At 45.5% G+C, this 27,726-nt stretch overlaps 1 protein-coding gene across 1 annotated transcript in view; it reads right to left on the reverse strand.

The window, feature by feature from the left end:
- Positions 1 to 16,566: 16,566 nt before the first annotated feature.
- The window catches only part of TRIM25 (tripartite motif containing 25), a 41,382-nt gene continuing 30,222 nt past the window's right edge, over positions 16,567 to 27,726 (reverse strand). The window contains exons 7-9 of the mRNA XM_056552232.1: positions 27,237 to 27,302; positions 25,337 to 25,396; positions 16,567 to 18,802 (exon numbers count right to left, since the gene is read on the reverse strand). Of these exons, the coding sequence (XP_056408207.1) occupies positions 18,264 to 18,802; positions 25,337 to 25,396; positions 27,237 to 27,302 (665 nt within the window). The 3' untranslated portion in view covers positions 16,567 to 18,263. The remainder of the gene's footprint in view (positions 18,803 to 25,336; positions 25,397 to 27,236; positions 27,303 to 27,726) is intronic.

Consider the following 27,726-nt stretch of genomic DNA (forward strand, 5'->3'; position numbering starts at 1 on the left):
TATTATCTCATCTTATTGTGTGTGCAGCCATCTTTACACTATTATCTCATCTTATTGTGTGAGCGGCCATCTTTACACTTATCTCATGCTATTGTGTGAGCGGCCATCTTTACACTATTATGTCATCCTATTGTGTCAGCGGCCATCTTTACACTATTATCTCATCCTATTGTGTGAGCGGCCATCTTTACACTATTATCTCATCCTATTGTGTGGCGGCCATCTTTACACTATTATCTCATCCTATTGTGTGAGCGGCCATCTTTACACTATTATCTCATCCTATTGTGTGGCGGCCATCTTTACACTATTATCTCATCCTATTGTGTGAGCGGCCATCTTTACACTATTATCTCATCCTATTGTGTGGCGGCCATCTTTACACTATTATCTCATCCTATTGTGTGAGCGGCCATCTTTACACTATTATGTCATCCTATTGTGTCAGCGGCCATCTTTACACTATTATCTCATCCTATTGTGTGAGCGGCCATCTTTACACTATTATCTCATCCTATTGTGTGGCGGCCATCTTTACACTATTATCTCATCCTATTGTGTGAGCGGCCATCTTTACACTATTATCTCATTGTGTGAGCGGCCATCTTTACACTATTATCTCATCCTATTGTGTGAGCGGCCATCTTTACACTATTATCTCATCCTATTGTGTGGCGGCCATCTTTACACTATTATCTCATCCTATTGTGTGAGCGGCCATCTTTACACTATTATGTCATCCTATTGTGTCAGCGGCCATCTTTACACTATTATCTCATCCTATTGTGTGAGCGGCCATCTTTACACTATTATCTCATCCTATTGTGTGGCGGCCATCTTTACACTATTATCTCATCTTATTGTGTGAGCGGCCATCTTTACACTATTATCTCATCCTATTGTGTGGCGGCCATCTTTACACTATTATCTTATCCTATTGTGTGAGCGGCCATCTTTACACTATTATCTTATCCTATTGTGTGAGCAGCCATCTTTACACTATTATCTCATCCTATTGTGTGAGCGGCCATCTTTACACTATTATGTCATCCTATTGTGTCAGCGGCCATCTTTACACTATTATCTCATCCTATTGTGTGAGCGGCCATCTTTACACTATTATCTCATCCTATTGTGTGGCGGCCATCTTTACACTATTATCTCATCTTATTGTGTGAGCGGCCATCTTTACACTATTATCTCATCCTATTGTGTGGCGGCCATCTTTACACTATTATCTTATCCTATTGTGTGAGCGGCCATCTTTACACTATTATCTTATCCTATTGTGTGAGCAGCCATCTATACACTATTATCTCATCCTATTGTGTCAGCGGCCATCTTTACACTATCTCATCCTATTGTGTGAGCAGCCATCTTTACACTATTATCTCATCCTATTGTGTGAGCGGCCATCTTTACACTTATCTCATGCTATTGTGTGAGCAGCCATCTTTACACTCTTATCTCATCCTATTGTGTGAGCGCCCATCTTTACACTATTATCTCATCCTATTGTGTGAGCGGCCATCTTTACGCTATTATCTCATCCTATTGTGTGAGCGCCCATCTTTACACTATTATCTCATCCTATTGTGTGAGCGGCCATCTTTACACTATTATCTCATCCTATTGTGTGAGCGGCCATCTTTACACTATCTCATCTTATTGTGTCAGCGGCCATCTTTACACTATTATCTCATCCTATTGTGTGAGCAGCCATCTTTACACTATTATCTCATCCTATTGTGTAAGCGGCCATCTTTACACTATTATCTCATCCTATTGTGTGAGCGGCCATCTTTACACTATTATCTCATCCTATTGTGTGAGCGGCCATCTTTACACTATTATCTCATCTTATTGTGTGAGCAGCCATCTTTACACTATTATCTCATCTTATTGTGTGAGCGGCCATCTTTACACTATTATCTCATTGTGTGAGCGGCCATCTTTACACTATTATCTCATCCTATTGTGTGAGCGGCCATCTTTACACTATTATCTCATCCTATTGTGTGAGCGGCCATCTTTACACTATTATCTCATCTTATTGTGTGAGCAGCCATCTTTACACTATTATCTCATTGTGTGAGCGGCCATCTTTACACTATCTCATCCTATTGTGTGAGCGGCCATCTTTACACTATTATCTCAACCTATTGTGTGGCGGCCATCTTTACACTATTATCGCATCTTATTGTGTGAGCGGCCATCTTTACACTATTATCTCATCCTATTGTGTGAGCGGCCATATCTCATCCTATTGTGTGAGCGGCCATCTTTACACTATTATCTCATCCTATTGTGTGAGCGGCCATCTTTACACTATTATCTCATCCTATTGTGTGAGCGGCCATCTTTACACTATTATCTCATCCTATTGTGTGAGCGGCCATCTTTACACTATTATCTCATCCTATTGTGTGAGCGGCCATCTTTACACTATTATCTCATCCTATTGTGTGAGCGGCCATCTTTACACTATTATCTCATCCTATTGTGTGAGCGGCCATCTATACACTATTATCTCATCCTATTGTGTGAGCGCCCATCTTTACACTATTATCTCATCCTATTGTGTGAGCGGCCATCTTTACACTTATCTCATGCTATTGTGTGAGCAGCCATCTTTACACTCTTATCTCATCCTATTGTGTGAGCGCCCATCTTTACACTATTATCTCATCCTATTGTGTGAGCGGCCATCTTTACACTATTATCTCATCCTATTGTGTGAGCGGCCATCTTTACACTATCTCATCTTATTGTGTCAGCGGCCATCTTTACACTATTATCTCATCCTATTGTGTGAGCAGCCATCTTTACACTATTATCTCATCCTATTGTGTAAGCGGCCATCTTTACACTATTATCTCATCCTATTGTGTGAGCGGCCATCTTTACACTATTATCTCATCCTATTGTGTGAGCGGCCATCTTTACACTATTATCTCATCTTATTGTGTGAGCAGCCATCTTTACACTATTATCTCATCTTATTGTGTGAGCGGCCATCTTTACACTATTATCTCATTGTGTGAGCGGCCATCTTTACACTATTATCTCATCCTATTGTGTGAGCGGCCATCTTTACACTATTATCTCATCCTATTGTGTGAGCGGCCATCTTTACACTATTATCTCATCTTATTGTGTGAGCAGCCATCTTTACACTATTATCTCATTGTGTGAGCGGCCATCTTTACACTATCTCATCCTATTGTGTGAGCGGCCATCTTTACACTATTATCTCAACCTATTGTGTGGCGGCCATCTTTACACTATTATCGCATCTTATTGTGTGAGCGGCCATCTTTACACTATTATCTCATCCTATTGTGTGAGCGGCCATATCTCATCCTATTGTGTGAGCGGCCATCTTTACACTATTATCTCATCCTATTGTGTGAGCGGCCATCTTTACACTATTATCTCATCCTATTGTGTGAGCGGCCATCTTTACACTATTATCTCATCCTATTGTGTGAGCGGCCATCTTTACACTATTATCTCATCCTATTGTGTGAGCGGCCATCTTTACACTATTATCTCATCCTATTGTGTGAGCGGCCATCTTTACACTATTATCTCATCCTATTGTGTGAGCGGCCATCTATACACTATTATCTCATCCTATTGTGTGAGCGCCCATCTTTACACTCTTATCTCATCCTATTGTGTGAGCGCCCATCTTTACACTCTTATCTCATCCTATTGTGTGAGCGGCCATCTTTACACTATTATCTCATTGTGTGAGCGGCCATCTTTACACTATTATCTCATCCTATTGTGTGAGCGGCCATCTTTACACTATTATCTCATTGTGTGAGCGGCCATCTTTACACTATTATCTCATCCTATTGTGTGAGCGGCCATCTATACACTATTATCTCAACCTATTGTGTGAGCGGCCATCTTTACACTATTATCTCATCCTATTGTGTGAGCGCCCATCTTTACACTATTATCTCATCCTATTGTGTGAGCGGCCATCTTTACACTATTATCTCATCCTATTGTGTGGCGGCCATCTTTACACTATTATCTCATCTTATTGTGTGTGCAGCCATCTTTACACTATTATCTCATCTTATTGTGTGAGCGGCCATCTTTACACTATTATCTCATCCTATTGTGTGAGCGGCCATCTTTACACTATTATCTCATCCTATTGTGTGAGTGGCCATCTTTACACTATTATCTCATCCTATTGTGTGGCGGCCATCTTTACACTATTATCTCATTGTGTGAGCGGCCATCTTTACACTATTATCTCATCTTATTGTGTGAGCGGCCATCTTTACACTATTATCTCATCCTATTGTGTGAGTGGCCATCTTTACACTATTATCTCATTGTGTGAGCGGCCATCTTTACACTATTATCTCATCCTATTGTGTGAGCGGCCATCTTTACACTATTATCTCATCCTATTGTGTGGCGGCCATCTTTACACTATTATCTCATCTTATTGTGTGAGCGGCCATCTTTACACTATTATCTCATCCTATTGTGTGGCGGCCATCTTTACACTATTATCTTATCCTATTGTGTGAGCGGCCATCTTTACACTATTATCTTATCCTATTGTGTGAGCAGCCATCTTTACTCTATCTCATCCTATTGTGTGAGCAGCCATCTTTACACTATTATCTCATCCTATTGTGTGAGCGGCCATCTTTACACTTATCTCATGCTATTGTGTGAGCAGCCATCTTTACACTCTTATCTCATCCTATTGTGTGAGCGCCCATCTTTACACTATTATCTCATCCTATTGTGTGAGCGGCCATCTTTACGCTATTATCTCATCCTATTGTGTGAGCGCCCATCTTTACACTATTATCTCATCCTATTGTGTGAGCGGCCATCTTTACACTATTATCTCATCCTATTGTGTGAGCGGCCATCTTTACACTATCTCATCTTATTGTGTCAGCGGCCATCTTTACACTATTATCTCATCCTATTGTGTGAGCAGCCATCTTTACACTATTATCTCATCCTATTGTGTAAGCGGCCATCTTTACACTATTATCTCATCCTATTGTGTGAGCGGCCATCTTTACACTATTATCTCATCCTATTGTGTGAGCGGCCATCTTTACACTATTATCTCATCTTATTGTGTGAGCAGCCATCTTTACACTATTATCTCATCTTATTGTGTGAGCGGCCATCTTTACACTATTATCTCATTGTGTGAGCGGCCATCTTTACACTATTATCTCATCCTATTGTGTGAGCGGCCATCTTTACACTATTATCTCATCCTATTGTGTGAGCGGCCATCTTTACACTATTATCTCATCTTATTGTGTGAGCAGCCATCTTTACACTATTATCTCATTGTGTGAGCGGCCATCTTTACACTATCTCATCCTATTGTGTGAGCGGCCATCTTTACACTATTATCTCAACCTATTGTGTGGCGGCCATCTTTACACTATTATCTCATCCTATTGTGTGAGCGGCCATATCTCATCCTATTGTGTGAGCGGCCATCTTTACACTATTATCTCATCCTATTGTGTGAGCGGCCATCTTTACACTATTATCTCATCCTATTGTGTGAGCGGCCATCTTTACACTATTATCTCATCCTATTGTGTGAGCGGCCATCTTTACACTATTATCTCATCCTATTGTGTGAGCGGCCATCTTTACACTATTATCTCATCCTATTGTGTGAGCGGCCATCTTTACACTATTATCTCATCCTATTGTGTGAGCGGCCATCTATACACTATTATCTCATCCTATTGTGTGAGCGCCCATCTTTACACTCTTATCTCATCCTATTGTGTGAGCGCCCATCTTTACACTCTTATCTCATCCTATTGTGTGAGCGGCCATCTTTACACTATTATCTCATTGTGTGAGCGGCCATCTTTACACTATTATCTCATCCTATTGTGTGAGCGGCCATCTTTACACTATTATCTCATTGTGTGAGCGGCCATCTTTACACTATTATCTCATCCTATTGTGTGAGCGGCCATCTATACACTATTATCTCAACCTATTGTGTGAGCGGCCATCTTTACACTATTATCTCATCCTATTGTGTGAGCGCCCATCTTTACACTATTATCTCATCCTATTGTGTGAGCGGCCATCTTTACACTATTATCTCATCCTATTGTGTGGTGGCCATCTTTACACTATTATCTCATCTTATTGTGTGTGCAGCCATCTTTACACTATTATCTCATCTTATTGTGTGAGCGGCCATCTTTACACTATTATCTCATCCTATTGTGTGAGCGGCCATCTTTACACTATTATCTCATCCTATTGTGTGAGCGGCCATCTTTACACTATTATCTCATCCTATTGTGTGGCGGCCATCTTTACACTATTATCTCATTGTGTGAGCGGCCATCTTTACACTATTATCTCATCCTATTGTGTGAGTGGCCATCTTTACACTATTATCTCATTGTGTGAGCGGCCATCTTTACACTATTATCTCATCTTATTGTGTGAGCGGCCATCTTTACACTATTATCTCATCCTATTGTGTGAGCGGCCATCTTTACACTATTATCTCATCCTATTGTGTGAGCGGCCATCTTTACACTATTATCTCATCCTATTGTGTGGCGGCCATCTTTACACTATTATCTCATCCTATTGTGTGAGCGGCCATCTTTACACTATTATCTCATCCTATTGTGTGGCCGCCATCTTTACACTATTATCTCATCCTATTGTGTGAGCGGCCATCTTTACACTATTATCTTATCCTATTGTGTGAGCGGCCATCTTTACACTATCTCATCCTATTGTGTGAGCAGCCATCTTTACACTATTATCTCATGCTATTGTGTGAGCAGCCATCTTTACACTCTTATCTCATCCTATTGTGTGAGCGCCCATCTTTACACTATTATCTCATCCTATTGTGTGAGCGGCCATCTTTACGCTATTATCTCATCCTATTGTGTGAGCGGCCATCTTTACACTATTATCTCATCCTATTGTGTGAGCGGCCATCTTTACACTATCTCATCTTATTGTGTCAGTGGCCATCTTTACACTATTATCTCATCTTATTGTGTGAGCTGCCATCTTTACACTATTATCTCATCCTATTGTGTGGCGGCCATCTTTACACTATTATCTCATTGTGTGAGCGGCCATCTTTACACTATTATCTCATCCTATTGTGTGAGCGGCCATCTTTACACTATTATCTCATGCTATTGTGTGAGCGGCCATCTTTACACTATTATCTCATCCTATTGTGTGAGCAGCCATCTTTAAACTATTATCTCATCCTATTGTGTGAGCGGCCATCTTTACACTATTATCTCATCCTATTGTGTGAGCGGCCATCTTTACACTATTATCTCATCCTATTGTGTGAGCGGCCATCTTTACACTATTATCTCATCCTATTGTGTGAGCGGCCATCTTTACACTATTATCTCATCCTATTGTGTGAGCAGCCATCTTTACAATATTATCTCATCCTATTGTGTGAGCGGCCATCTTTACACTATTATCTCATCCTATTGTGTGAGCGGCCATCTTTACACTATTATCTCATTGTGTGAGCGGCCATCTTTACACTATTATCTCATCCTATTGTGTGAGCGGCCATCTTTACACTATTATCTCATCTTATTGTGTGAGCAGCCATCTTTACACTATTATCTCATCTTATTGTGTGAGCGGCCATCTTTACACTATTATCTCATTGTGTGAGCGGCCATCTTTACACTATTATCTCATCCTATTGTGTGAGCGGCCATCTTTACACTATTATCTCATCCTATTGTGTGAGCGGCCATCTTTACACTATTATCTCATCTTATTGTGTGAGCAGCCATCTTTACACTATTATCTCATTGTGTGAGCGGCCATCTTTACACTATCTCATCCTATTGTGTGAGCGGCCATCTTTACACTATTATCTCATCCTATTGTGTGAGCAGCCATCTTTACACTCTTATCTTATCCTATTGTGTGAGCGGCCATCTTTACACTATTATCTCAACCTATTGTGTGAGCAGCCATCTTTACACTATCTCATCCTATTGTGTGAGCGGCCATCTTTACACTATTATCTCAACCTATTGTGTGGCAGCCATCTTTACACTATTATCGCATCTTATTGTGTGAGCGGCCATCTTTACACTATTATCTCATCTTATTGTGTGAGCGGCCATCTTTACGCTATTATCTCATCCTATTGTGTGAGCGGCCATCTTTACACTATTATCTCATCTTATTGTGTGAGCGGCCATCTTTACGCTATTATCTCATCCTATTGTGTGAGCGGCCATCTTTACACTATTATCTCATCCTATTGTGTGAGCGGCCATCTTTACACTATTATCTCATCCTATTGTGTGAGCGGCCATATCTCATCCTATTGTGTGAGCGGCCATCTTTACACTATTATCTCATCCTATTGTGTGAGCGGCCATCTTTACACTATTATCTCATCCTATTGTGTGAGCGGCCATCTATACACTTATCTCATCCTATTGTGTGAGCGCCCATCTTTACACTCTTATCTCATCCTATTGTGTGAGCTGCCATCTTTACACTATTATCTCATCCTATTGTGTGAGCGGCCATCTTTACACTCTTATCTCATCCTATTGTGTGAGCGGCCATCTTTACACTATTATCTCATCCTATTGTGTGAGTGGCCATCTTTACACTATCTCATCCTATTGTGTGAGCGGCCATCTTTACACTATTATCTCATTGTGTGAGCGGCCATCTTTACACTATTATCTCATCCTATTGTGTGAGCAGCCATCTTTACACTATTATCTCATCCTATTGTGTGAGCGCCCATCTTTACACTCTTATCTCATCCTATTGTGTGAGCGGCCATCTTTACACTCTTATCTCATCCTATTGTGTGAGCGGCCATCTTTACACTCTTATCTCATCCTATTGTGTGAGCGGCCATCTTTACACTATTATCTCATCCTATTGTGTGAGCGGCCATTTTTACACTATTATCTCATCCTATTGTGTGAGCGGCCATCTTTACACTATTATCTCATCCTATTGTGTGAGCGGCCATCTTTACACTCTTATCTCATCCTATTGTGTGAGCGGCCATCTTTACACTATTATCTCATCCTATTGTGTGAGTGGCCATCTTTACACTATCTCATCCTATTGTGTGAGCGGCCATCTTTACACTATTATCTCATCTTATTGTGTGAGCGGCCATCTTCACACTATTATCTCAACCTATTGTATGAGCGGCCATCTTTTTTTTTTTTTCAAACTTTGTTTATTGAAAAGATTTTCAAAATTTTACAATTAAGGTAAGCAACAATCAGGATAATAAGGCAGGTATGCAATCAGAGAGAGGGTCACTCCGGACCCAACAGACATAAAAGCAAATATGATATATAAGTCCTCGTTCGAGGGCAAACAGATCGCCGGACAACAGGCAATCACAATCCAAAATACAGTGAAACAAATCAGTACGATTGTCAGCATGGTGCAAAACACTCACTCCCACACACAGGGGCCTCCTCCACATACCACACATGACATCCTTCCGAACACACATACCCACACACGCAGAGGTAAAAAAAAAAAAAAAAAGAATTGTGGGGGGGGGGGGGGGGGGGGGAGAAGAAGACCTGGAGAAGCGTGGAAGAGGTAATTGTGGGAGAAGAGTATAGAAGCACGAGAGAATCATCCCCTGTCATCAGAAAGGCGGAGTGGGCCCAAAGTGTTGCTGAGAGAAGCCAAAGAGTACCATTCCGTATGACGGAACGGCAGTACAATTTCGTCTATTTGTGGTTTAGTGAAGTGGGCAGCCAAGAAAGTCCGCCATTTAGCAAAGAATTTCCTAGCGTCCCTCTCACAATGCCTCTCTGTGTCCAGTCTATCGACCTCCAAAAAGTCCTTGAGATCTTCCACCACTGCCGCCAAAGACGGCATCGCGGGTTTGATCCATTCGCGTAAAATTATACGTTTAGCCACCAGGAGTATGACATGAATGAACCTGGGTAGTGACCGCAGGCCTATCCCTTCCGTAATGGATGTATCAACAGACTGGAACAGGAGAGCACACTGTGTCAATGGTAAGCTGACCTTCCAAAACTTGGAAATGTATTCCACTACCTCCCCTCCAAAATAGCTGAATTTTCTCACAGGACCAGATACCATGCAGAAAGTCAGTAGCAGGAGCGTTACATTTCGGGCATGACGTGATCCTGTCAGGAAATGCTGCCAAGGCCGGGATGTTAAAGCCCAGATAACCAAAGTGCATCATTTTAAAGTAAGATTCCCGCCACCTTTCATTTATGACATTCTGCCTAACCTTCGTCCATCCTCCCAGTATGTGTTCTCTAGTCTCGGGGTCCTGCAAGATTGCTTCCCACTTGTCAAAAAGAGTGTGTTTAGAGACTCTCAAAAAACGGTCATTGAAACATCTATATAAGGTAGAGATGGACAACTTTTTGGGCTGCGTCCCTATCAAATCCTCCAGGGGTGAGGGCCGTAATTCCGAAATCGGATCCCGGAGCCTAGAGGTACAGAAGGACATCAGTTGCGACACCTGGAGAAAGTGAGAGGCAGGCATGTCGAATTGCTGTAAGAGCTCGCTTGGGGTAAACCAGCGACCTACCTCAGGATGCATTAGTTGCCTAGCTGTGCTCAACCCTTTGCGCTTCCACTGAGTAAACAGTGCATTCTCCCTACCCAGGGGAAATTCCGGATGACCCCACAAATGTAGCCTCCCAGACAATAGAAAGGGTAGATTGTAGGCCTTGCGTAATGACCGCCATGTCACCACCGTGTCCCTAATTAAGACAGAGCGTTTTATATGTGCGGGCAGGCACGATAATTTAGAATGTAAGCAGGACACCAAATTCCAGGGGGATGCGTAATCCGCCTCCACCTCAAAATTGGAGTGAAAGCTGAATGTGTATATCCAGTGCAGAACATGTCTAAAGAGGCACGATAAATTGTAGCCTCGGAGATTGGGGAAACCCACTCCCCCATCCACTCGGTGAAGCATCAATTTTTGGAGGGAAATGGGAGGACGCCTGCCCGACCAGATAAAATGAGTAAAGGCTGAATTAAGAGTTTTGATGTCCTTGTGTTTCAAGAGAATAGGTAAAGTTTGCAGATGATATAGGAGTCTAGGAAAACTAATCATCTTTACCAGGTGACATTTGCCCAGGAAAGAGATTGGCAGGTGGCTCCATTTTTGTAGTTCGTTACAGATCTGTTGGAAAAGTGGGGGGTAATTCAAGGTATACAGGGAGGACGGGGAAGATTTAAGGAGCCCCTCTGGGATATTGAGTGCAGCCCAGTAGGAGGCGGATCCCGGGGTTCCCAAAGACAAAAGTTCACTTTTAGATTGGTTAATTTTATATCCTGAGAAAGTCTCAAAGTGAGTCAACGTTGACATCAGGGTTGAGTAGTGAGCCCTGGGATCTGCCATAAAGATAAGTATGTCATCTGCAAAGAGGGTCAATTTGACCTCCGTGCGTTGAATAGGGATACCACGATAAATCGAGGAATCTTCGAGATATCTGGCCAGAGGTTCAAGTGCTACATTAAATAATAGCGGAGAGAGTGGACATCCCTGTCTCGTCCCCTTAAAAAGGGGGAAGGAGGGGGAGAGGATACCGGACGTGAACACCCTAGCTTGTGGCGAGGAATACATACTGTTCAGAAAGGTCCGGAAGCTCCCGGTGATGCCCATCTTGTCCAGCACCATCCCGAGCCAGTCCCATTTGACGTTATCAAATGCCTTTTCAGCGTCCAGTGCCAGCAGCACTGGATGTTCACCCGGTCTGGGGTGGTGCTGCACCCTATCCGGGACCGCGAGGACCTTTAGAATGTTAGTCACAGCTGAGCAATTACGTACAAAGCCCACTTGTGAGGGACCAATCAATGAAGGGAGGGAGACACTGAGGCGATCTGCCATTATTTTAGACATTAATTTGAGGTCTTGATTGATTAGCGAGATGGGACGATAAGATTGGGGGAGTAGGGGGTCCTTACCCGGTTTCAGCAACAGTTTGATCCTGGCCGTGTTGGAATGAAGGGAGAGAGAGCCAGTGTGCAATACATGGTTGAAGTAGGATGTCAGAGGAGTCGCCACCTGTTCCACCAAGATCTTATAAAATTCACCCGTGAAACCATCCGGGCCAGGTGCCTTGGAGTTGTGAAGGTGTTTGATCGCATTGCGCACCTCCTCCTCTGTAAAGTCAGCGTTCAAAAGATCACGCTGATCAGTGGTCATGGTCGGGAGGGTGACCGACTCCAGAAATGCCCCGCCAGCAACCATGTCAGCAGGCGAAGAAGCGGTATAATATGAGCAGAAAAGGGAGTTTATAGTTTTGGGGTCAGAATGCGTCGTGCCCGATTCGTCCCTTAGGGAGGAAAAGTGTTGGGGAGAATGTCGTCCCTTGGCAAGGCGCGCCAAGAGGCGGCCCGATTTATTGCCAAATCGAAACAATTCCGCTCTAAAACGGGAGTAAGTCGCCAAACATTTTCACTCTGACCACAGATCAAAGGTTGTCTTTGCTGCCTTCCAAGCCTGGCACAACGCCGCCTTCTGTAGCGCCGTGCTAGCCTCTTGAAAGTGAAGAAGAGATTTCTTCTTCACCGTCGACATGTAGGCAATTAGGCGACCCCGTAAAATAGATTTAGCAGACTCCCAGAAAAGTGGTGCATTATTGGTATGAGTACCATTATCCCAAGTAAACTCTTGCCACCAGCTTCTCAACGAGTCGGCGAAATTGTCATCTTTATTCATGTAAGCAGGGAAGTGCCACTGGAAGTCGGACCCTTTCGGGAAAGAGTCCGCTAGGAGCAATGAGATGGGAGAGTGATCTGAAATCACCATGGTATGTATGTCCGTGTCCGCTACCCGGGGCACTAAATCGGGGGAAACCAGCAGGTAGTCTATACGGGACCATGATGAGTGACTGTGTGAAAAGTGGGAAAAGTCCCTACTATCTGGGTGCATTAACCGTCACATGGCCTTCAGACCTACCGAACCCAGAAAGGCCCCAAACACCCTGTCGCTCGTACGAGGAACCGTCCTGTCAGCCGTCCCTCCTTTCCTGTCCTCGTCTGTCGTAGCCACGGCATTCATATCTCCCCCTACAATCTTTTTTTGGAAGCGTGTCCGCCAAGAGCCTGTCCTCCAAAGCCTGAAAGTAAGGTCTATTATCCCCGTTAGGCGCATAGCAACAGTATAAACTAAAGTCACGGCCCTTGAATCTTAAGTGAGCCCACGTCCACCGCCCCTCTGAATCCGTTTCATGAGACACAATCGTCCCCCCAAAATTTTTGTGAATAAGCAGTAACGTACCCCCCTTACCTCCTACTGCCGGGGATCCTAGAACAGAACCCACCCATAGTTTGGACATGCGTGCAATATCGTCTGCGGCTAGGTGGGTTTCCTGCAGCATCACTACATCGGGATGAAGACGTTTCAGGTGTCTAAGTATCTGCATCCTTTTGTTAGGGGAACGGAGCCCCTTCACATTCCACGAGATGATCCGCATGTCTCTAAGAGCAAGGAGAGAAGAAAAGAGAGAAGAGAGGAGGAGAAGGGGAGAGAGAAAAAAAAACACACACACACACACACAATCAGGCAGGCCTCTTAAACACCTCACACACCACACACTCCTTCAATGTATACCGGCAACCCCACTACCGTTAGAGACTGCCGTCCGACCAACAATCCAGGGACTGGGCTAGAGGCGACTAAGCTCTAACGCGTCTAGTTAACACAAGAACTGAATTTGCACTATGTGCGTAAAGACCGTCAGTCGACCGTCAGCACCGTGCTCGGGTCTTCGCTTTTTTCTGCCAGAAAGTGTGCGAACCTCCCGACTAAACATGTAGGTGAAAACATAGCCAGGTGAACTTGGAATTTGACTTTCCTATTGAACAGGTCGGAACAAACGCCACTGAAGACCCTGCGCCTCTTAGCAACAGGTGCAGAAAAATCTTCAAAAATAAGAATGCGACAGTCCCGAACAATTAGCGGTGCAGTGCGTCTCCGAAAGGCTCTCAGGATGGATTGACGATCATTATAGTCCAACAGCTTGAAGATGACCTGGTGTGGTCTGCTCTGCTTGCCAGGTTGAGATGAACGAAGGGCGTCAGGTCGATTCCCCAGGTCAGGTCCCAGTCTATGAGCCCTTTCCACCCTACAGTAATGATCCAGGCCCAGAGCCTCGGTCAATTCAATCTCGCACAAGTGCTGGAGGTCTGGGGAGAGTATCTGTTCAGAAAGCCCCACAATACGTAGGTTATTTCGCCTCGAACGATTCTCCAGATCATCAAGCTTAGCCCAGAGGTTGGCGTTTTCCTGCGCTAGGTCAGCAACTTGATTAGATAAATCAGATTGGTGGGTCTGGAGATCAGTAACATCAGAGCGCACTGCAGCCACAGATATATTAGTTTGGGAAATGTCCCTTCTCAGTGAATCAAAGGACGCCTGCAGCGTTGCCTCCAAGGACTTCTGTATGTCTGGGACAATCTGCGCCATTTTCTGTTCAGCCAATGCTTTAAAGTTGACAGTCTGTGGTGTAAAGGCAGGCTGTGGGTGAGCAGGGACAGATGAGCTCCCAGGGCTGCCCAATAGGTTGGTAGGGATGGGCTGCATGGGTGAGGAGGTGGGGGGGGGAACCCACCTGCAACTCTGCTGGATACTGAGAGAGAGGAGGGCTAGAGTTAGAGGGCCTGTTGGACACCATGATGCCACTTGAGCCCCCTGAGGGGACCAGGGAGGGAGATGCAGGTCTCTTATGAGAGTTACAGTCCTGAGCAGGAGACAGAGCCATCAGTAAGGGATCAGCCGGCCCCACCGGGGAAACACTGACCGCTGGGGAAGCAGTACCTCCGATATGAGCGCTCTCCACTTGCAGGGTGCGAGGCTCAATGAGGACGTCCTCCGCTGCCGAGCCCGATGAGGGAGCACTGAGCTGCACTGACGAGGCCGCCACCGGAGAGGAGCAGAGCTGTCCAGCAGGTACCGGGCTCCGGCGGGTGGGAGACTGCCCGTAGGAGAAGCGGAACAGGCGCTTCTGCAGTGTTCGTGTTGCCGACACCGACCCACGTGGAGCTGCCGCCGTGCGCTTAGCTGAAGTCGGGCGGGAGATGCGGGAGGCCGGTGAATCTCGGGGTCGGCGGAGCAGGTAACGCTCCATACAGCAGGGCTGGAAAGTGTAGCGGGGATCCGTGGGTACCGGGGTCCCGGAGGGGTCACAAGGCTGGTAGAGAGACCGGATAAGAGTCGGGAGGTGCGGGAGCTCTGCTAGCCGCGTCCTCTCATGGCAGCGCCGGAACCGGAAGTTCGAGCGGCCATCTTTACACTATTATCTCATCTTATGGTATGAGCGGCCATCTTTACACTATTATCTCAACCTATTGTGTGAGCGGCCATCTTTACACTATTATCTCATCCTATTGTGTGAGCGGCCATCTTTACACTATTATCTCATTGTGTGAGCGGCCATCTTTACACTATTATCTCATCCTATTGTGTGAGCGGCCATCTTTAAACTATTATCTCATCCTATTGTGTGAGCGGCCATCTTTACACTATTATCTCATTGTGTGAGCGGCCATCTTTACACTATTATCTCATCCTATTGTGTGAGCAGCCATCTTTACACTATTATCTCATCCTATTGTGTGAGCGGCCATCTTTACACTATTATCTCATTGTGTGAGCGGCCATCTTTACACTATTATCTCATCCTATTGTGTGAGCGGCCATCTTTACACTATTATCTCATCCTATTGTGTGAGCGGCCATCTTTACACTATTAACTCATCCTATTGTGTGAGCGCCCATCTTTACACTATTATCTCATCCTATTGTGTGAGCGGCCATCTTTACACTATCTCATCTTATTGTGTGAGCGGCCATCTTTACACTATCTCATCCTATTGTGTGAGCGGCCATCTTTACACTATTATCTCATCCTATTGTGTGAGCGGCCATCTTTACACTATTATCTCATCCTATTGTGTGAGCGGCCATCTTTACACTATTATCTTATCCTATTGTGTGAGCGGCCATCTTTACACTATTATCTCATCTTATTGTGTGCGCACAGACCATCTATACACTATTATCTCATACTATTGTGTGAGCGGCCATCTTTACACTATTATCTCAACCTATTGTGTGAGCGGCCATCTTTACACTATTATCTTATCCTATTGTGTGAGCGGCCATCTTTACACTATCATCTCATCTTGTGTGAGCGGCCATCTATACACTATTATCTCATCCTATTGTGTGAGTGCCCATCTTTACACTATTATCTCATCCTATTGTGTGAGCAGCCATCTTTACACTATTATCTCATCTTATTGTGTGAGCGGCCATCTTTACACTATTATCTCATCCTATTGTGTGAGCGGCCATCTTTACACTATTATCTCATCCTATTGTGTGAGCAGCCATCTTTACACTATTATCTCATCCTATTGTGTGAGCAGCCATCTTTACACTATTATCTCATCTTATTGTGTGAGCGGCCATCTTTACACTATTATCTCATTGTGTGAGCGCCCATCTTTACACTATTATCTCATTGTGTGAGCGGCCATCTTTACACTATTATCTCATCCTATTGTGTGAGCGGCCATCTATACACTATTATCTCATCCTATTGTGTGAGCGGCCATCTTTACACTATCTCATCCTATTGTGTGAGCGGCCATCTTTACACGATTATCTCAACCTATTGTGTGGCGGCCATCTTTACACTATTATCTCATCTTATTGTGTGACGGCCATCTTTACACTATTATCTCATCCTATTGTGTGGCGGCCATCTTTACACTATTATCTCATCTTATTGTGTAAGCAGCCATCTTTACACTATTATTTCCTTTTATCAGGTGAGCGGCCATCATAAAAAGGTGTTTAGTAAATCAGTGGACCCTGATACTGCGTCTGAATAGGTCCCTTTCAATAGGGCAGTACCTGCTGTGTCACATGACAATGATATGAGATGGGTGGTCCCTGCTGTCACATGACAATGATATGACGTGGGCGGTCCCTGCTGTGTCACATGACGTGAACAGTCCCTGCTGTCACATGACAATGATATGACAGGGGCAGTCCTTTCTGTGTCACATGACAATATGACATGGGCAGTCCCTGCTGTGTCACATGACAATGAGATGGATGGTCCCTGCTGGGTCAAATGATTATTAAATGGGCGGTCCCTGCTGGTTCACATGACTATTAGATGGGCGGTTCCCACTGTATTAAATGCTACCACTTGCTACAATGATTAATTACTGCAGTCACCTGACCTCACAGCAGAACAGAGGATTGTGAGCAGACACCACAAGTGAGTAGTACCACACTGAACAGCGTGACAGGGCCACACCCCCACCTCAATTAGAGTGGGGCCCCCATCACGGTGATGTCACCAGCCCTCTCCAGGGTTGGGACGTGAGTGCAGCTCTGGAGGATGAGACGGGATGTGAGGGCAGCTCTGGAGGATGAGACGGGATGCGAGGGCAGCTCTGGAGGATGAGACGGGATGCGAGGGCAGCTCTGGAGGATGAGACTGGATGCGAGGGCAGCTCTGGAGGATGAGACGGGATGCGAGGGCAGCTCTGGAGGATGAGACGGGATGCGAGGGCAGCTCTGGAGGATGAGACGGGATGCGAGGGCAGCTCTGGAGGATGAGACGGGATGCGAGGGCAGCTCTGGAGGATGAGACGGGATGCGAGGGCAGCTCTGGAGGATGAGACGGGATGCGAGGGCAGCTCTGGAGGATGAGACGGGATGCGAGGGCAGCTCTGGAGGATGAGACGGGATGCGAGGGCAGCTCTGGAGGATGAGACGGGATGCGAGGGCAGCTCTGGAGGATGAGACGGGATGCGAGGGCAGCTCTGGAGGATGAGACGGGATGCGAGGGCAGCTCTGGAGGATGAGACGGGATGCGAGGGCAGCTCTGGAGGATGAGACGGGATGCGAGGGCAGCTCTGGAGGATGAGACGGGATGCGAGGGCAGCTCTGGAGGATGAGACGGGATGCGACGGCAGCTCTGGAGGATGAGACGGGATGCGAGGGCAGCTCTGGAGGATGAGACGGGATGCGAGGGCAGCTGTGGAGGATGAGACGGGATGCGAGGGCAGCTCTGGAGGATGAGACGGGATGCGAGGGCAGCTCTGGAGGTGACAGGAGGGTCAGCGAATGGTGGAATCATTATGGTTCCCTCAATAAGCTTAGTTCCCCCTCTACCTCCCCCTGCAGTGACCTCTTAGGGCTCCATGTTGAAGGCGTTAAGTGTCAGGGAGGTGTGGCTGGAGAACATCCAAAAGGCGGGGTACAGCGGCTCGGAGAACCGGGCCCGGAACTTATAGATCTCGCTGCACTTTTTACCGATGCAGTAGAAGGAGACGGTGCCCTGGTCGCAGTTGATGAGCACGCCGTACTTGTTGGTGTTGGGGCAGGTGAGATCGGTCTGCTTGTCGTCGTGCCAGGCCTGCAGCTTCCCGTTACACCACTCAATGCACCAGGACACCTTGTTGCGGCCGAGGCGGCTCTCCGGTCCAGTCCGGGCAATGCTCTGGTAAGCCACTCCCAACCCGCTGAAGTGCCCCCCCTCCTTCAGGATCTCCCAGTAATGGAGCCCCTGGGAGAAGCCCTGGGAGCAGAGGAACTGGGAACAGCTGACAAACCTCTTCCGGTCCTCGGGGTAGTTCTGGGGGTGGTCGCTGACCGACAACTTAGTGAGTAAATCCGATACCAGGATCTTCTTGTGCACAGTACGGGGGTCTGCAGAAAGCTTCTCCGCACCTGAGGGGAACAGGACAGAGAATAAATATAGCACCTCTATATACTGCCATATCATCCTTATATTATCTAACCTCTATATTCCGCCATATCCTTATATTATCTAACCTCTATATTCCGCCGTATCATCCTTATATTATCTAACCTCTATATACCGCCATATCATCCTTATATTATCTAACCTCTATATACCGCCATATCATCCTTATATTATCTAACCTCTATATACCGCCATATCATCCTTATATTATCTAACCTCTATATACTGCCATATCATCCTTATATTATCTAACCTCTATATACCGCCATATCATCCTTATATTATCTAACCTCTATATACCGCCATATCATCCTTATATTATCTAACCTCTATATACCGCCATATCACCGTAATTACCCAGCTCAACCCTCTAAAAATTATGTATCAAACATGTATTACATATCTGTCCTATAGAAAAGACCTATTTCCTTTCCCTTCTACACCGTTATTATCCTTCTCCCCTCTGCACCGTTATTATCCTTCTCCCCTCTGCACCGTTATTATCCTTCACCCCTCTGCACCGTTATTATCCTTCTCCCCTCTGCACCGTTATTATCCTTCTCCCCTCTGCACCGTTATTATCCTTCTCCCCTCTACACCGTTATTATCCTTCTCCCCTCTACACCGTTATTATCCTTCTCCCCTCTGCACCGTTATTATCCTTCACCCCTCTGCACCGTTATTATCCTTCTCCCCTCTGCACCGTTATTATCCTTCTCCCCTCTGCACCGTTATTATCCTTCTCCCCTCTACACCGTTATTATCCTTCACCCCTCTACACAGTTATTATCCTTCACCCCTCTACACCGTTATTATCCTTCTCCCCTCTACACAGTTATTATCTTTCTCCCCTCTACACAGTTATTATCCTTCTCCCCTCTGCACCGTTATTATCCTTCTCCCCTCTACACCGTTATTATCCTTCTCCCCTCTACACCGTTATTATCCTTCTCCCCTCTACACTGTTATTATCCTTCTCCCCTCTGCACCGTTATTATCCTTCTCCCCTCTACACAGTTATTATCCTTCTCCCCTCTACACAGTTATTATCCTTCACCCCTCTACACAGTTATTATCCTTTCCCTTCTACACAGTTATTATCCTTCTCCCCTCTACACTGTTATTATCCTTCACCCCTCTGCACCGTTATTATCCTTCTCCCCTCTACACCGTTATTATCCTTCACCCCTCTACACCGTTATTATCCTTCTCCCCTCTACACCGTTATTATCCTTCTCCCCTCTGCACCGTTATTATCCTTCACCCCTCTACACAGTTATTATCCTTCTCCCCTCTACACTGTTATTATCCTTCACCCCTCTGCACCGTTATTATCCTTCTACACCGTTATTATCCTTCTCCCCTCTACACCGTTATTATCCTTCTACACAGTTATTATCCTTCACCCCTCTACACCGTTATTATCCTTCTCCCCTCTGCACCGTTATTATCCTTCACCCCTCTGCACCGTTATTATCCTTCACCCCTCTGCACCGTTATTATCCTTCACCCCTCTGCACCGTTATTATCCTTCTACACCGTTATTATCCTTCACCCCTCTACACCGTTATTATCCTTCTCCCCTCTGCACCGTTATTATCCTTCTCCCCTCTACACCGTTATTATCCTTCTCCCCTCTACACAGTTATTATCCTTCTCCCCTCTACACCGTTATTATCCTTCTCCCCTCTACACCGTTATTATCCTTCACCCCTCTACACCGTTATTATCCTTCTCCCCTCTACACCGTTATTATCCTTCTCCCCTCTACACAGTTATTATCCTTCACCCCTCTACACCGTTATTATCCTTCTCCCCTCTACACCGTTATTATCCTTCACCCCTCTATACCGTTATTATCCTTCTCCCCTCTGCACCGTTATTATCCTTCTCCCCTCTGCACCGTTATTATCCTTCTCCCCTCTACACCGTTATTATCCTTCTCCCCTCTACACCGTTATTATCCTTCTCCCCTCTACACCGTTATTATCCTTCTACACCGTTATTATCCTTCTCCCCTCTACACCGTTATTATCCTTCACCCCTCTACACCGTTATTATCCTTCTCCCCTCTACACCGTTATTATCCTTCACCCCTCTACACCGTTATTATCCTTCTCCCCTCTACACCGTTATTATCCTTCACCCCTCTGCACCGTTATTATCCTTCACCCCTCTGCACCGTTATTATCCTTCACCCCTCTGCACCGTTATTATCCTTCACCCCTCTGCACCGTTATTATCCTTCTCCCCTCTGCACCGTTATTATCCTTCTCCCCTCTACACCGTTATTATCCTTCTACACCGTTATTATCCTTCTCCCCTCTACACCGTTATTATCCTTCTCCCCTCTGCACCGTTATTATCCTTCTACACAGTTATTATCCTTCACCCCTCTACACCGTTATTATCCTTCTCCCCTCTACACCGTTATTATCCTTCTCCCCTCTACACCGTTATTATCCTTCTCCCCTCTACACCGTTATTATCCTTCTCCCCTCTACACCGTTATTATCCTTCACCCCTCTGCACCGTTATTATCCTTCACCCCTCTGCACCGTTATTATCCTTTCCCTTCTACACCGTTATTATCCTTCTCCCCTCTGCACCGTTATTATCCTTCTCCCCTCTGCACCGTTATTATCCTTCTCCCCTCTACACCGTTATTATCCTTCTCCCCTCTGCACCGTTATTATCCTTCTCCCCTCTGCACCGTTATTATCCTTCACCCCTCTACACCGTTATTATCCTTCTCCCCTCTACACCGTTATTATCCTTCTCCCCTCTACACCGTTATTATCCTTCACCCCTCTGCACCGTTATTATCCTTCACCCCTCTGCACCGTTATTATCCTTTCCCTTCTACACCGTTATTATCCTTCTCCCCTCTGCACCGTTATTATCCTTCTCCCCTCTACACCGTTATTATCCTTCTCCCCTCTGCACCGTTATTATCCTTCACCCCTCTGCACCGTTATTATCCTTCACCCCTCTACACAGTTATTATCCTTCTCCCCTCTACACAGTTATTATCCTTCTCCCCTCTACACAGTTATTATCCTTCTCCCCTCTACACCGTTATTATCCTTCTCCCCTCTACACCGTTATTATCCTTCTCCCCTCTACACCGTTATTATCCTTCTACACCGTTATTATCCTTCTCCCCTCTACACCGTTATTATCCTTCACCCCTCTACACCGTTATTATCCTTCTCCCCTCTACACCGTTATTATCCTTCTACACAGTTATTATCCTTCACCCCTCTGCACCGTTATTATCCTTCTCCCCTCTGCACCGTTATTATCCTTCACCCCTCTACACCGTTATTATCCTTCTCCCCTCTGCACCGTTATTATCCTTCTCCCCTCTGCACCGTTATTATCCTTCTCCCCTCTGCACCGTTATTATCCTTCTCCCCTCTACACCGTTATTATCCTTCTCCCCTCTGCACCGTTATTATCCTTCTCCCCTCTGCACCGTTATTATCCTTCTCCCCTCTGCACCGTTATTATCCTTCTCCCCTCTGCACCGTTATTATCCTTCTCCCCTCTGCACCGTTATTATCCTTCTCCCCTCTACACCGTTATTATCCTTCACCCCTCTACACCGTTATTATCCTTCTCCCCTCTACACCGTTATTGTCCTTCTCCCCTCTGCACCGTTATTATCCTTCTCCCCTCTGCACCGTTATTATCCTTCACCCCTCTGCACCGTTATTATCCTTCTCCCCTCTGCACCGTTATTATCCTTCTCCCCTCTGCACCGTTATTATCCTTCTCCCCTCTACACCGTTATTATCCTTCTCCCCTCTACACCGTTATTATCCTTCTCCCCTCTACACCGTTATTATCCTTCACCCCTCTGCACCGTTATTATCCTTCTCCCCTCTGCACCGTTATTATCCTTCTCCCCTCTACACCGTTATTATCCTTCTCCCCTCTACACCGTTATTATCCTTCACCCCTCTGCACCGTTATTATCCTTCTCCCCTCTACACCGTTATTATCCTTCTCCCCTCTGCACCGTTATTATCCTTCTCCCCTCTGCACCGTTATTATCCTTCTCCCCTCTACACCGTTATTATCCTTCTCCCCTCTACACCGTTATTATCCTTCTCCCCTCTACACCGTTATTATCCTTCTCCCCTCTACACAGTTATTATCCTTCTCCCCTCTACACCGTTATTATCCTTCTCCCCTCTGCACCGTTATTATCCTTCTCCCCTCTACACAGTTATTATCCTTCTCCCCTCTACACCATTATTATCCTTCACCCCTCTGCACCGTTATTATCCTTCTCCCCTCTACACCGTTATTATCCTTCTCCCCTCTGCACCGTTATTATCCTTCTCCCCTCTACACCGTTATTATCCTTCTCCCCTCTGCACCGTTATTATCCTTCACCCCTCTGCACCGTTATTATCCTTCTCCCCTCTGCACCGTTATTATCCTTCTCCCCTCTGCACCGTTATTATCCTTCTCCCCTCTGCACCGTTATTATCCTTCTACACCGTTATTATTCGTCTCCCCTCTGCACCGTTATTATCCTTCACCCCTCTACACCGTTATTATCCTTCTCCCCTCTACACCGTTATTATCCTTCTCCCCTCTGCACCGTTATTATCCTTCACCCCTCTGCACCGTTATTATCCTTCTCCCCTCTGCACCGTTATTATCCTTCACCCCTCTGCACAGTTATTATCCTTCACCCCTCTACACAGTTATTATCCTTCACCCCTCTACACCGTTATTATCCTCCCCTCTACACCGTTATTATCCTTCTACACCGTTATTATCCTTCTACACCGTTATTATCCTTCACCCCTCTACACCGTTATTATCCTTCTCCCCTCTACACCGTTATTATCCTTCACCCCTCTACACCGTTATTATCCTTCTCCCCTCTACACCGTTATTATCCTTCTCCCCTCTGCACCGTTATTATCCTTCACCCCTCTGCACCGTTATTATCCTTCTCCCCTCTGCACCGTTATTATCCTTCACCCCTCTACACAGTTATTATCCTTCACCCCTCTACACCGTTATTATCCTTCACCCCTCTGCACAGTTATTATCCTTCTCCCCTCTGCACCGTTATTATCCTTCTCCCCTCTGCACCGTTATTATCCTTCTCCCCTCTGCACAGTTATTATCCTTCTCCCCTCTACACCGTTATTATCCTTCACCCCTCTGCACAGTTATTATCCTTCTCCCCTCTACACCGTTATTATCCTTCACCCCTCTGCACAGTTATTATCCTTCTCCCCTCTGCACCGTTATTATCCTTCACCCCTCTACACAGTTATTATCCTTCTCCCCTCTACACCGTTATTATCCTTCACCCCTCTGCACAGTTATTATCCTTCACCCCTCTGCACCGTTATTATCCTTCACCCCTCTACACCGTTATTATCCTTCTCCCCTCTACACCGTTATTATCCTTCTACACCGTTATTATCCTTCACCCCTCTACACCGTTATTATCCTTCACCCCTCTACACCGTTATTATCCTTCTCCCCTCTGCACCGTTATTATCCTTCTCCCCTCTGCACCGTTATTATCCTTCTCCCCTCTGCACCGTTATTATCCTTCACCCCTCTACACCGTTATTATCCTTCACCCCTCTGCACCGTTATTATCCTTCTCCCCTCTACACCGTTATTATCCTTCTCCCCTCTACACCGTTATTATCCTTCTCCCCTCTACACAGTTATTATCCTTCACCCCTCTGCACCGTTATTATCCTTCTCCCCTCTGCACCGTTATTATCCTTCTCCCCTCTTTACCGTTATTATCCTTCACCCCTCTACACAGTTATTATCCTTCACCCCTCTACACCGTTATTATCCTTCTCCCCTCTGCACCGTTATTATCCTTCTCCTCTCTACACCGTTATTATCCTTCTCCCCTCCACACCGTTATTATCCTTCTCCCCTCTACACCGTTATTATCCTTCTCCCCTCTACACCGTTATTATCCTTCTCCCCTCTTTACCGTTATTATCCTTCACCCCTCTACACAGTTATTATCCTTCTCCCCTCCACACCGTTATTATCCTTCTCCCCTCTACACCGTTATTATCCTTCTCCCCTCTACACCGTTATTATCCTTCTCCCCTCTTTACCGTTATTATCCTTCACCCCTCTACACAGTTATTATCCTTCACCCCTCTACACCGTTATTATCCTTCTCCCCTCTGCACCGTTATTATCCTTCTCTCTACACCGTTATTATCCTTCTCCCCTCCACACCGTTATTATCCTTCTCCCCTCTACACCGTTATTATCCTTCTCTCTACACCGTTATTATCCTTCTCCCCTCTGCACCGTTATTATCCTTCACCCCTCTACACCGTTATTATCCTTCACCCCTCTACACCGTTATTATCCCCTCTACACAGTTATTACTCCTGTCCCCGTAGTGCCCAATCCTCAGAGTGTAAGCTCCTTGGGGCAGAGTCGGGGGAGGTGACTATTACATTCATGCTTTTTCTTACTCATCATGAGCGTCTCCCTGGGGTCCGGGGCACGGGCACCTGAGGTAGATTGTGTCTTTTCTGCGAAATAAAAATATAAAAATAAACTTGACAGCATCTCTACAATAGATACCATATTTTCAAGACCTGCTGTCCTCCATCTATACCACCATCTGTACCACCTACTCCATCTATACCACCATCTGTACCGCTATCTATACCTCCATCTGTACCACCTACTCCATCTATACACCCTACTCCATCTGTACCTCCTATCTCCTCACTACCACCATCTGTACCTCCTATCTCCTCACTACCACCATCTGTACCTCCTATCTCTACACTACCACCATCTATACCTCCTATCTCCTCACTACCACCATCTGTACCTCCTATCTCCTCACTACCACCATCTGTGCCTCCTATCTCCTCACTACCACCATCTATACCTCCTATCTCTACACTACCACCATCTATACCTCCTATCTCCTCACTACCACCATCTGTACCTCCTATCTCCTCACTACCACCATCTGTGCCTCCTATCTCCTCACTACCACCATCTATACCTCCTATCTCCTCACTACCACCATCTATACCTCCTATCTCCTCACTACCACCATCTATACCTCCTATCTCCTCACTTCCTCCATCTGTACCTCCTATCTCCTCACTACCACCATATGTACCTCCTATCTCTACACTACCACCATCTGTACCTCCTATCTCTACACTACCACCATCTGTACCTCCTATCTCCTCACTACCACCATCTGTGCCTCCTATCTCCTCACTACCACCATCTGTGCCTCCTATCTCCTCACTACCACCATCTATACCTCCTATCTCCTCACTACCACCATCTATACCTCCTATCTCCTCACTACCTCCATCTGTACCTCCTATCTCTACACTACCACCATCTGTACCTCCTATCTCCTCACTACCACCATCTATACCTCCTATCTCCTCACTACCACCATCTATATCTCCTCACTACCACCATCTGTACCTCCTATCTCCTCACTACCACCATATGTACCTCCTATCTCTACACTACCACCATCTGTACCTCCTATCTCTACACTACCACCATCTGTACCTCCTATCTCCTCACTACCACCATCTGTGCCTCCTATCTCCTCACTACCACCATCTGTGCCTCCTATCTCCTCACTACCACCATCTATACCTCCTATCTCCTCACTACCACCATCTATACCTCCTATCTCCTCACTACCTCCATCTGTACCTCCTATCTCTACACTACCACCATCTGTACCTCCTATCTCCTCACTACCTCCATCTGTACCTCCTATCTCTACACTACCTCCATCTGTACCTCCTATCTCCTCACTACCACCATCTGTACCTCCTATCTCTACACTACCACCATCTATACCTCCTATCTCCTCACTACCACCATCTATACCTCCTATCTCCTCACTACCACCATCTGTACCTCCTATCTCCTCACTACCACCATCTGTACCTCCTATCTCCTCACTACCACCATCTATACCTCCTATCTCCTCACTACCACCATCTGTACCTCCTATCTCCTCACTACCACCATCTGTACCTCCTATCTCCTCACTACCACCATCTGTACCTCCTATCTCCTCACTACCACCATCTATACCTCCTATCTCCTCACTACCTCCATCTGTACCTCCTATCTCCTCACTACCTCCATCTGTACCTCCTATCTCCTCACTACCACCATCTATACCTCCTATCTCCTCACTACCTCCATCTGTACCTCCCATCTCTACACTACCACCATCTGTACCTCCTATCTCCTCACTACCTCCATCTGTACCTCCTATCTCCTCACTACCACCATCTATATCTCCTCACTACCACCATCTATACCTCCTGCATCTATACCTCCACCTAAACGTCACATCTCCCTACATACGTTGAGGTGTTGTCTCGCTGGCATCAGCTTCTGTTGATTTGGACCCTTTCTTAAACTTAGGTTTATCTGCAGAAAAATATGAACGTTCAGTAAATTATAAGGAGACGTCATGTGATATATTACATTATAAGGAGACGTTATCATATATTACATTATAAGGAGACGTCATGTGATATATTACATTATAAGGAGACGTCATGTGATATATTACATTATAAGGAGATGTCATATATTACATTATAAGGAGACGTGATATATTACATTATAAGGAGACGTCATATATTACATTATAAGGAGACGTGATATATTACATTATAAGGAGACGTTATCATATATTACATTATAAGGAGACGTCATGTGATATATTACATTATAAGGAGACGTCATATATTACATTATAAGGAGACGTCATATATTACATTATAAGGAGACGTTATCATATATTACATTATAAGGAGACGTCATGTGATATATTACATTATAAGGAGAC

This window comes from Hyla sarda, unplaced genomic scaffold (assembly GCF_029499605.1).
Source record: "Hyla sarda isolate aHylSar1 unplaced genomic scaffold, aHylSar1.hap1 scaffold_1460, whole genome shotgun sequence".
NCBI lineage: Eukaryota > Metazoa > Chordata > Amphibia > Anura > Hylidae > Hyla > Hyla sarda.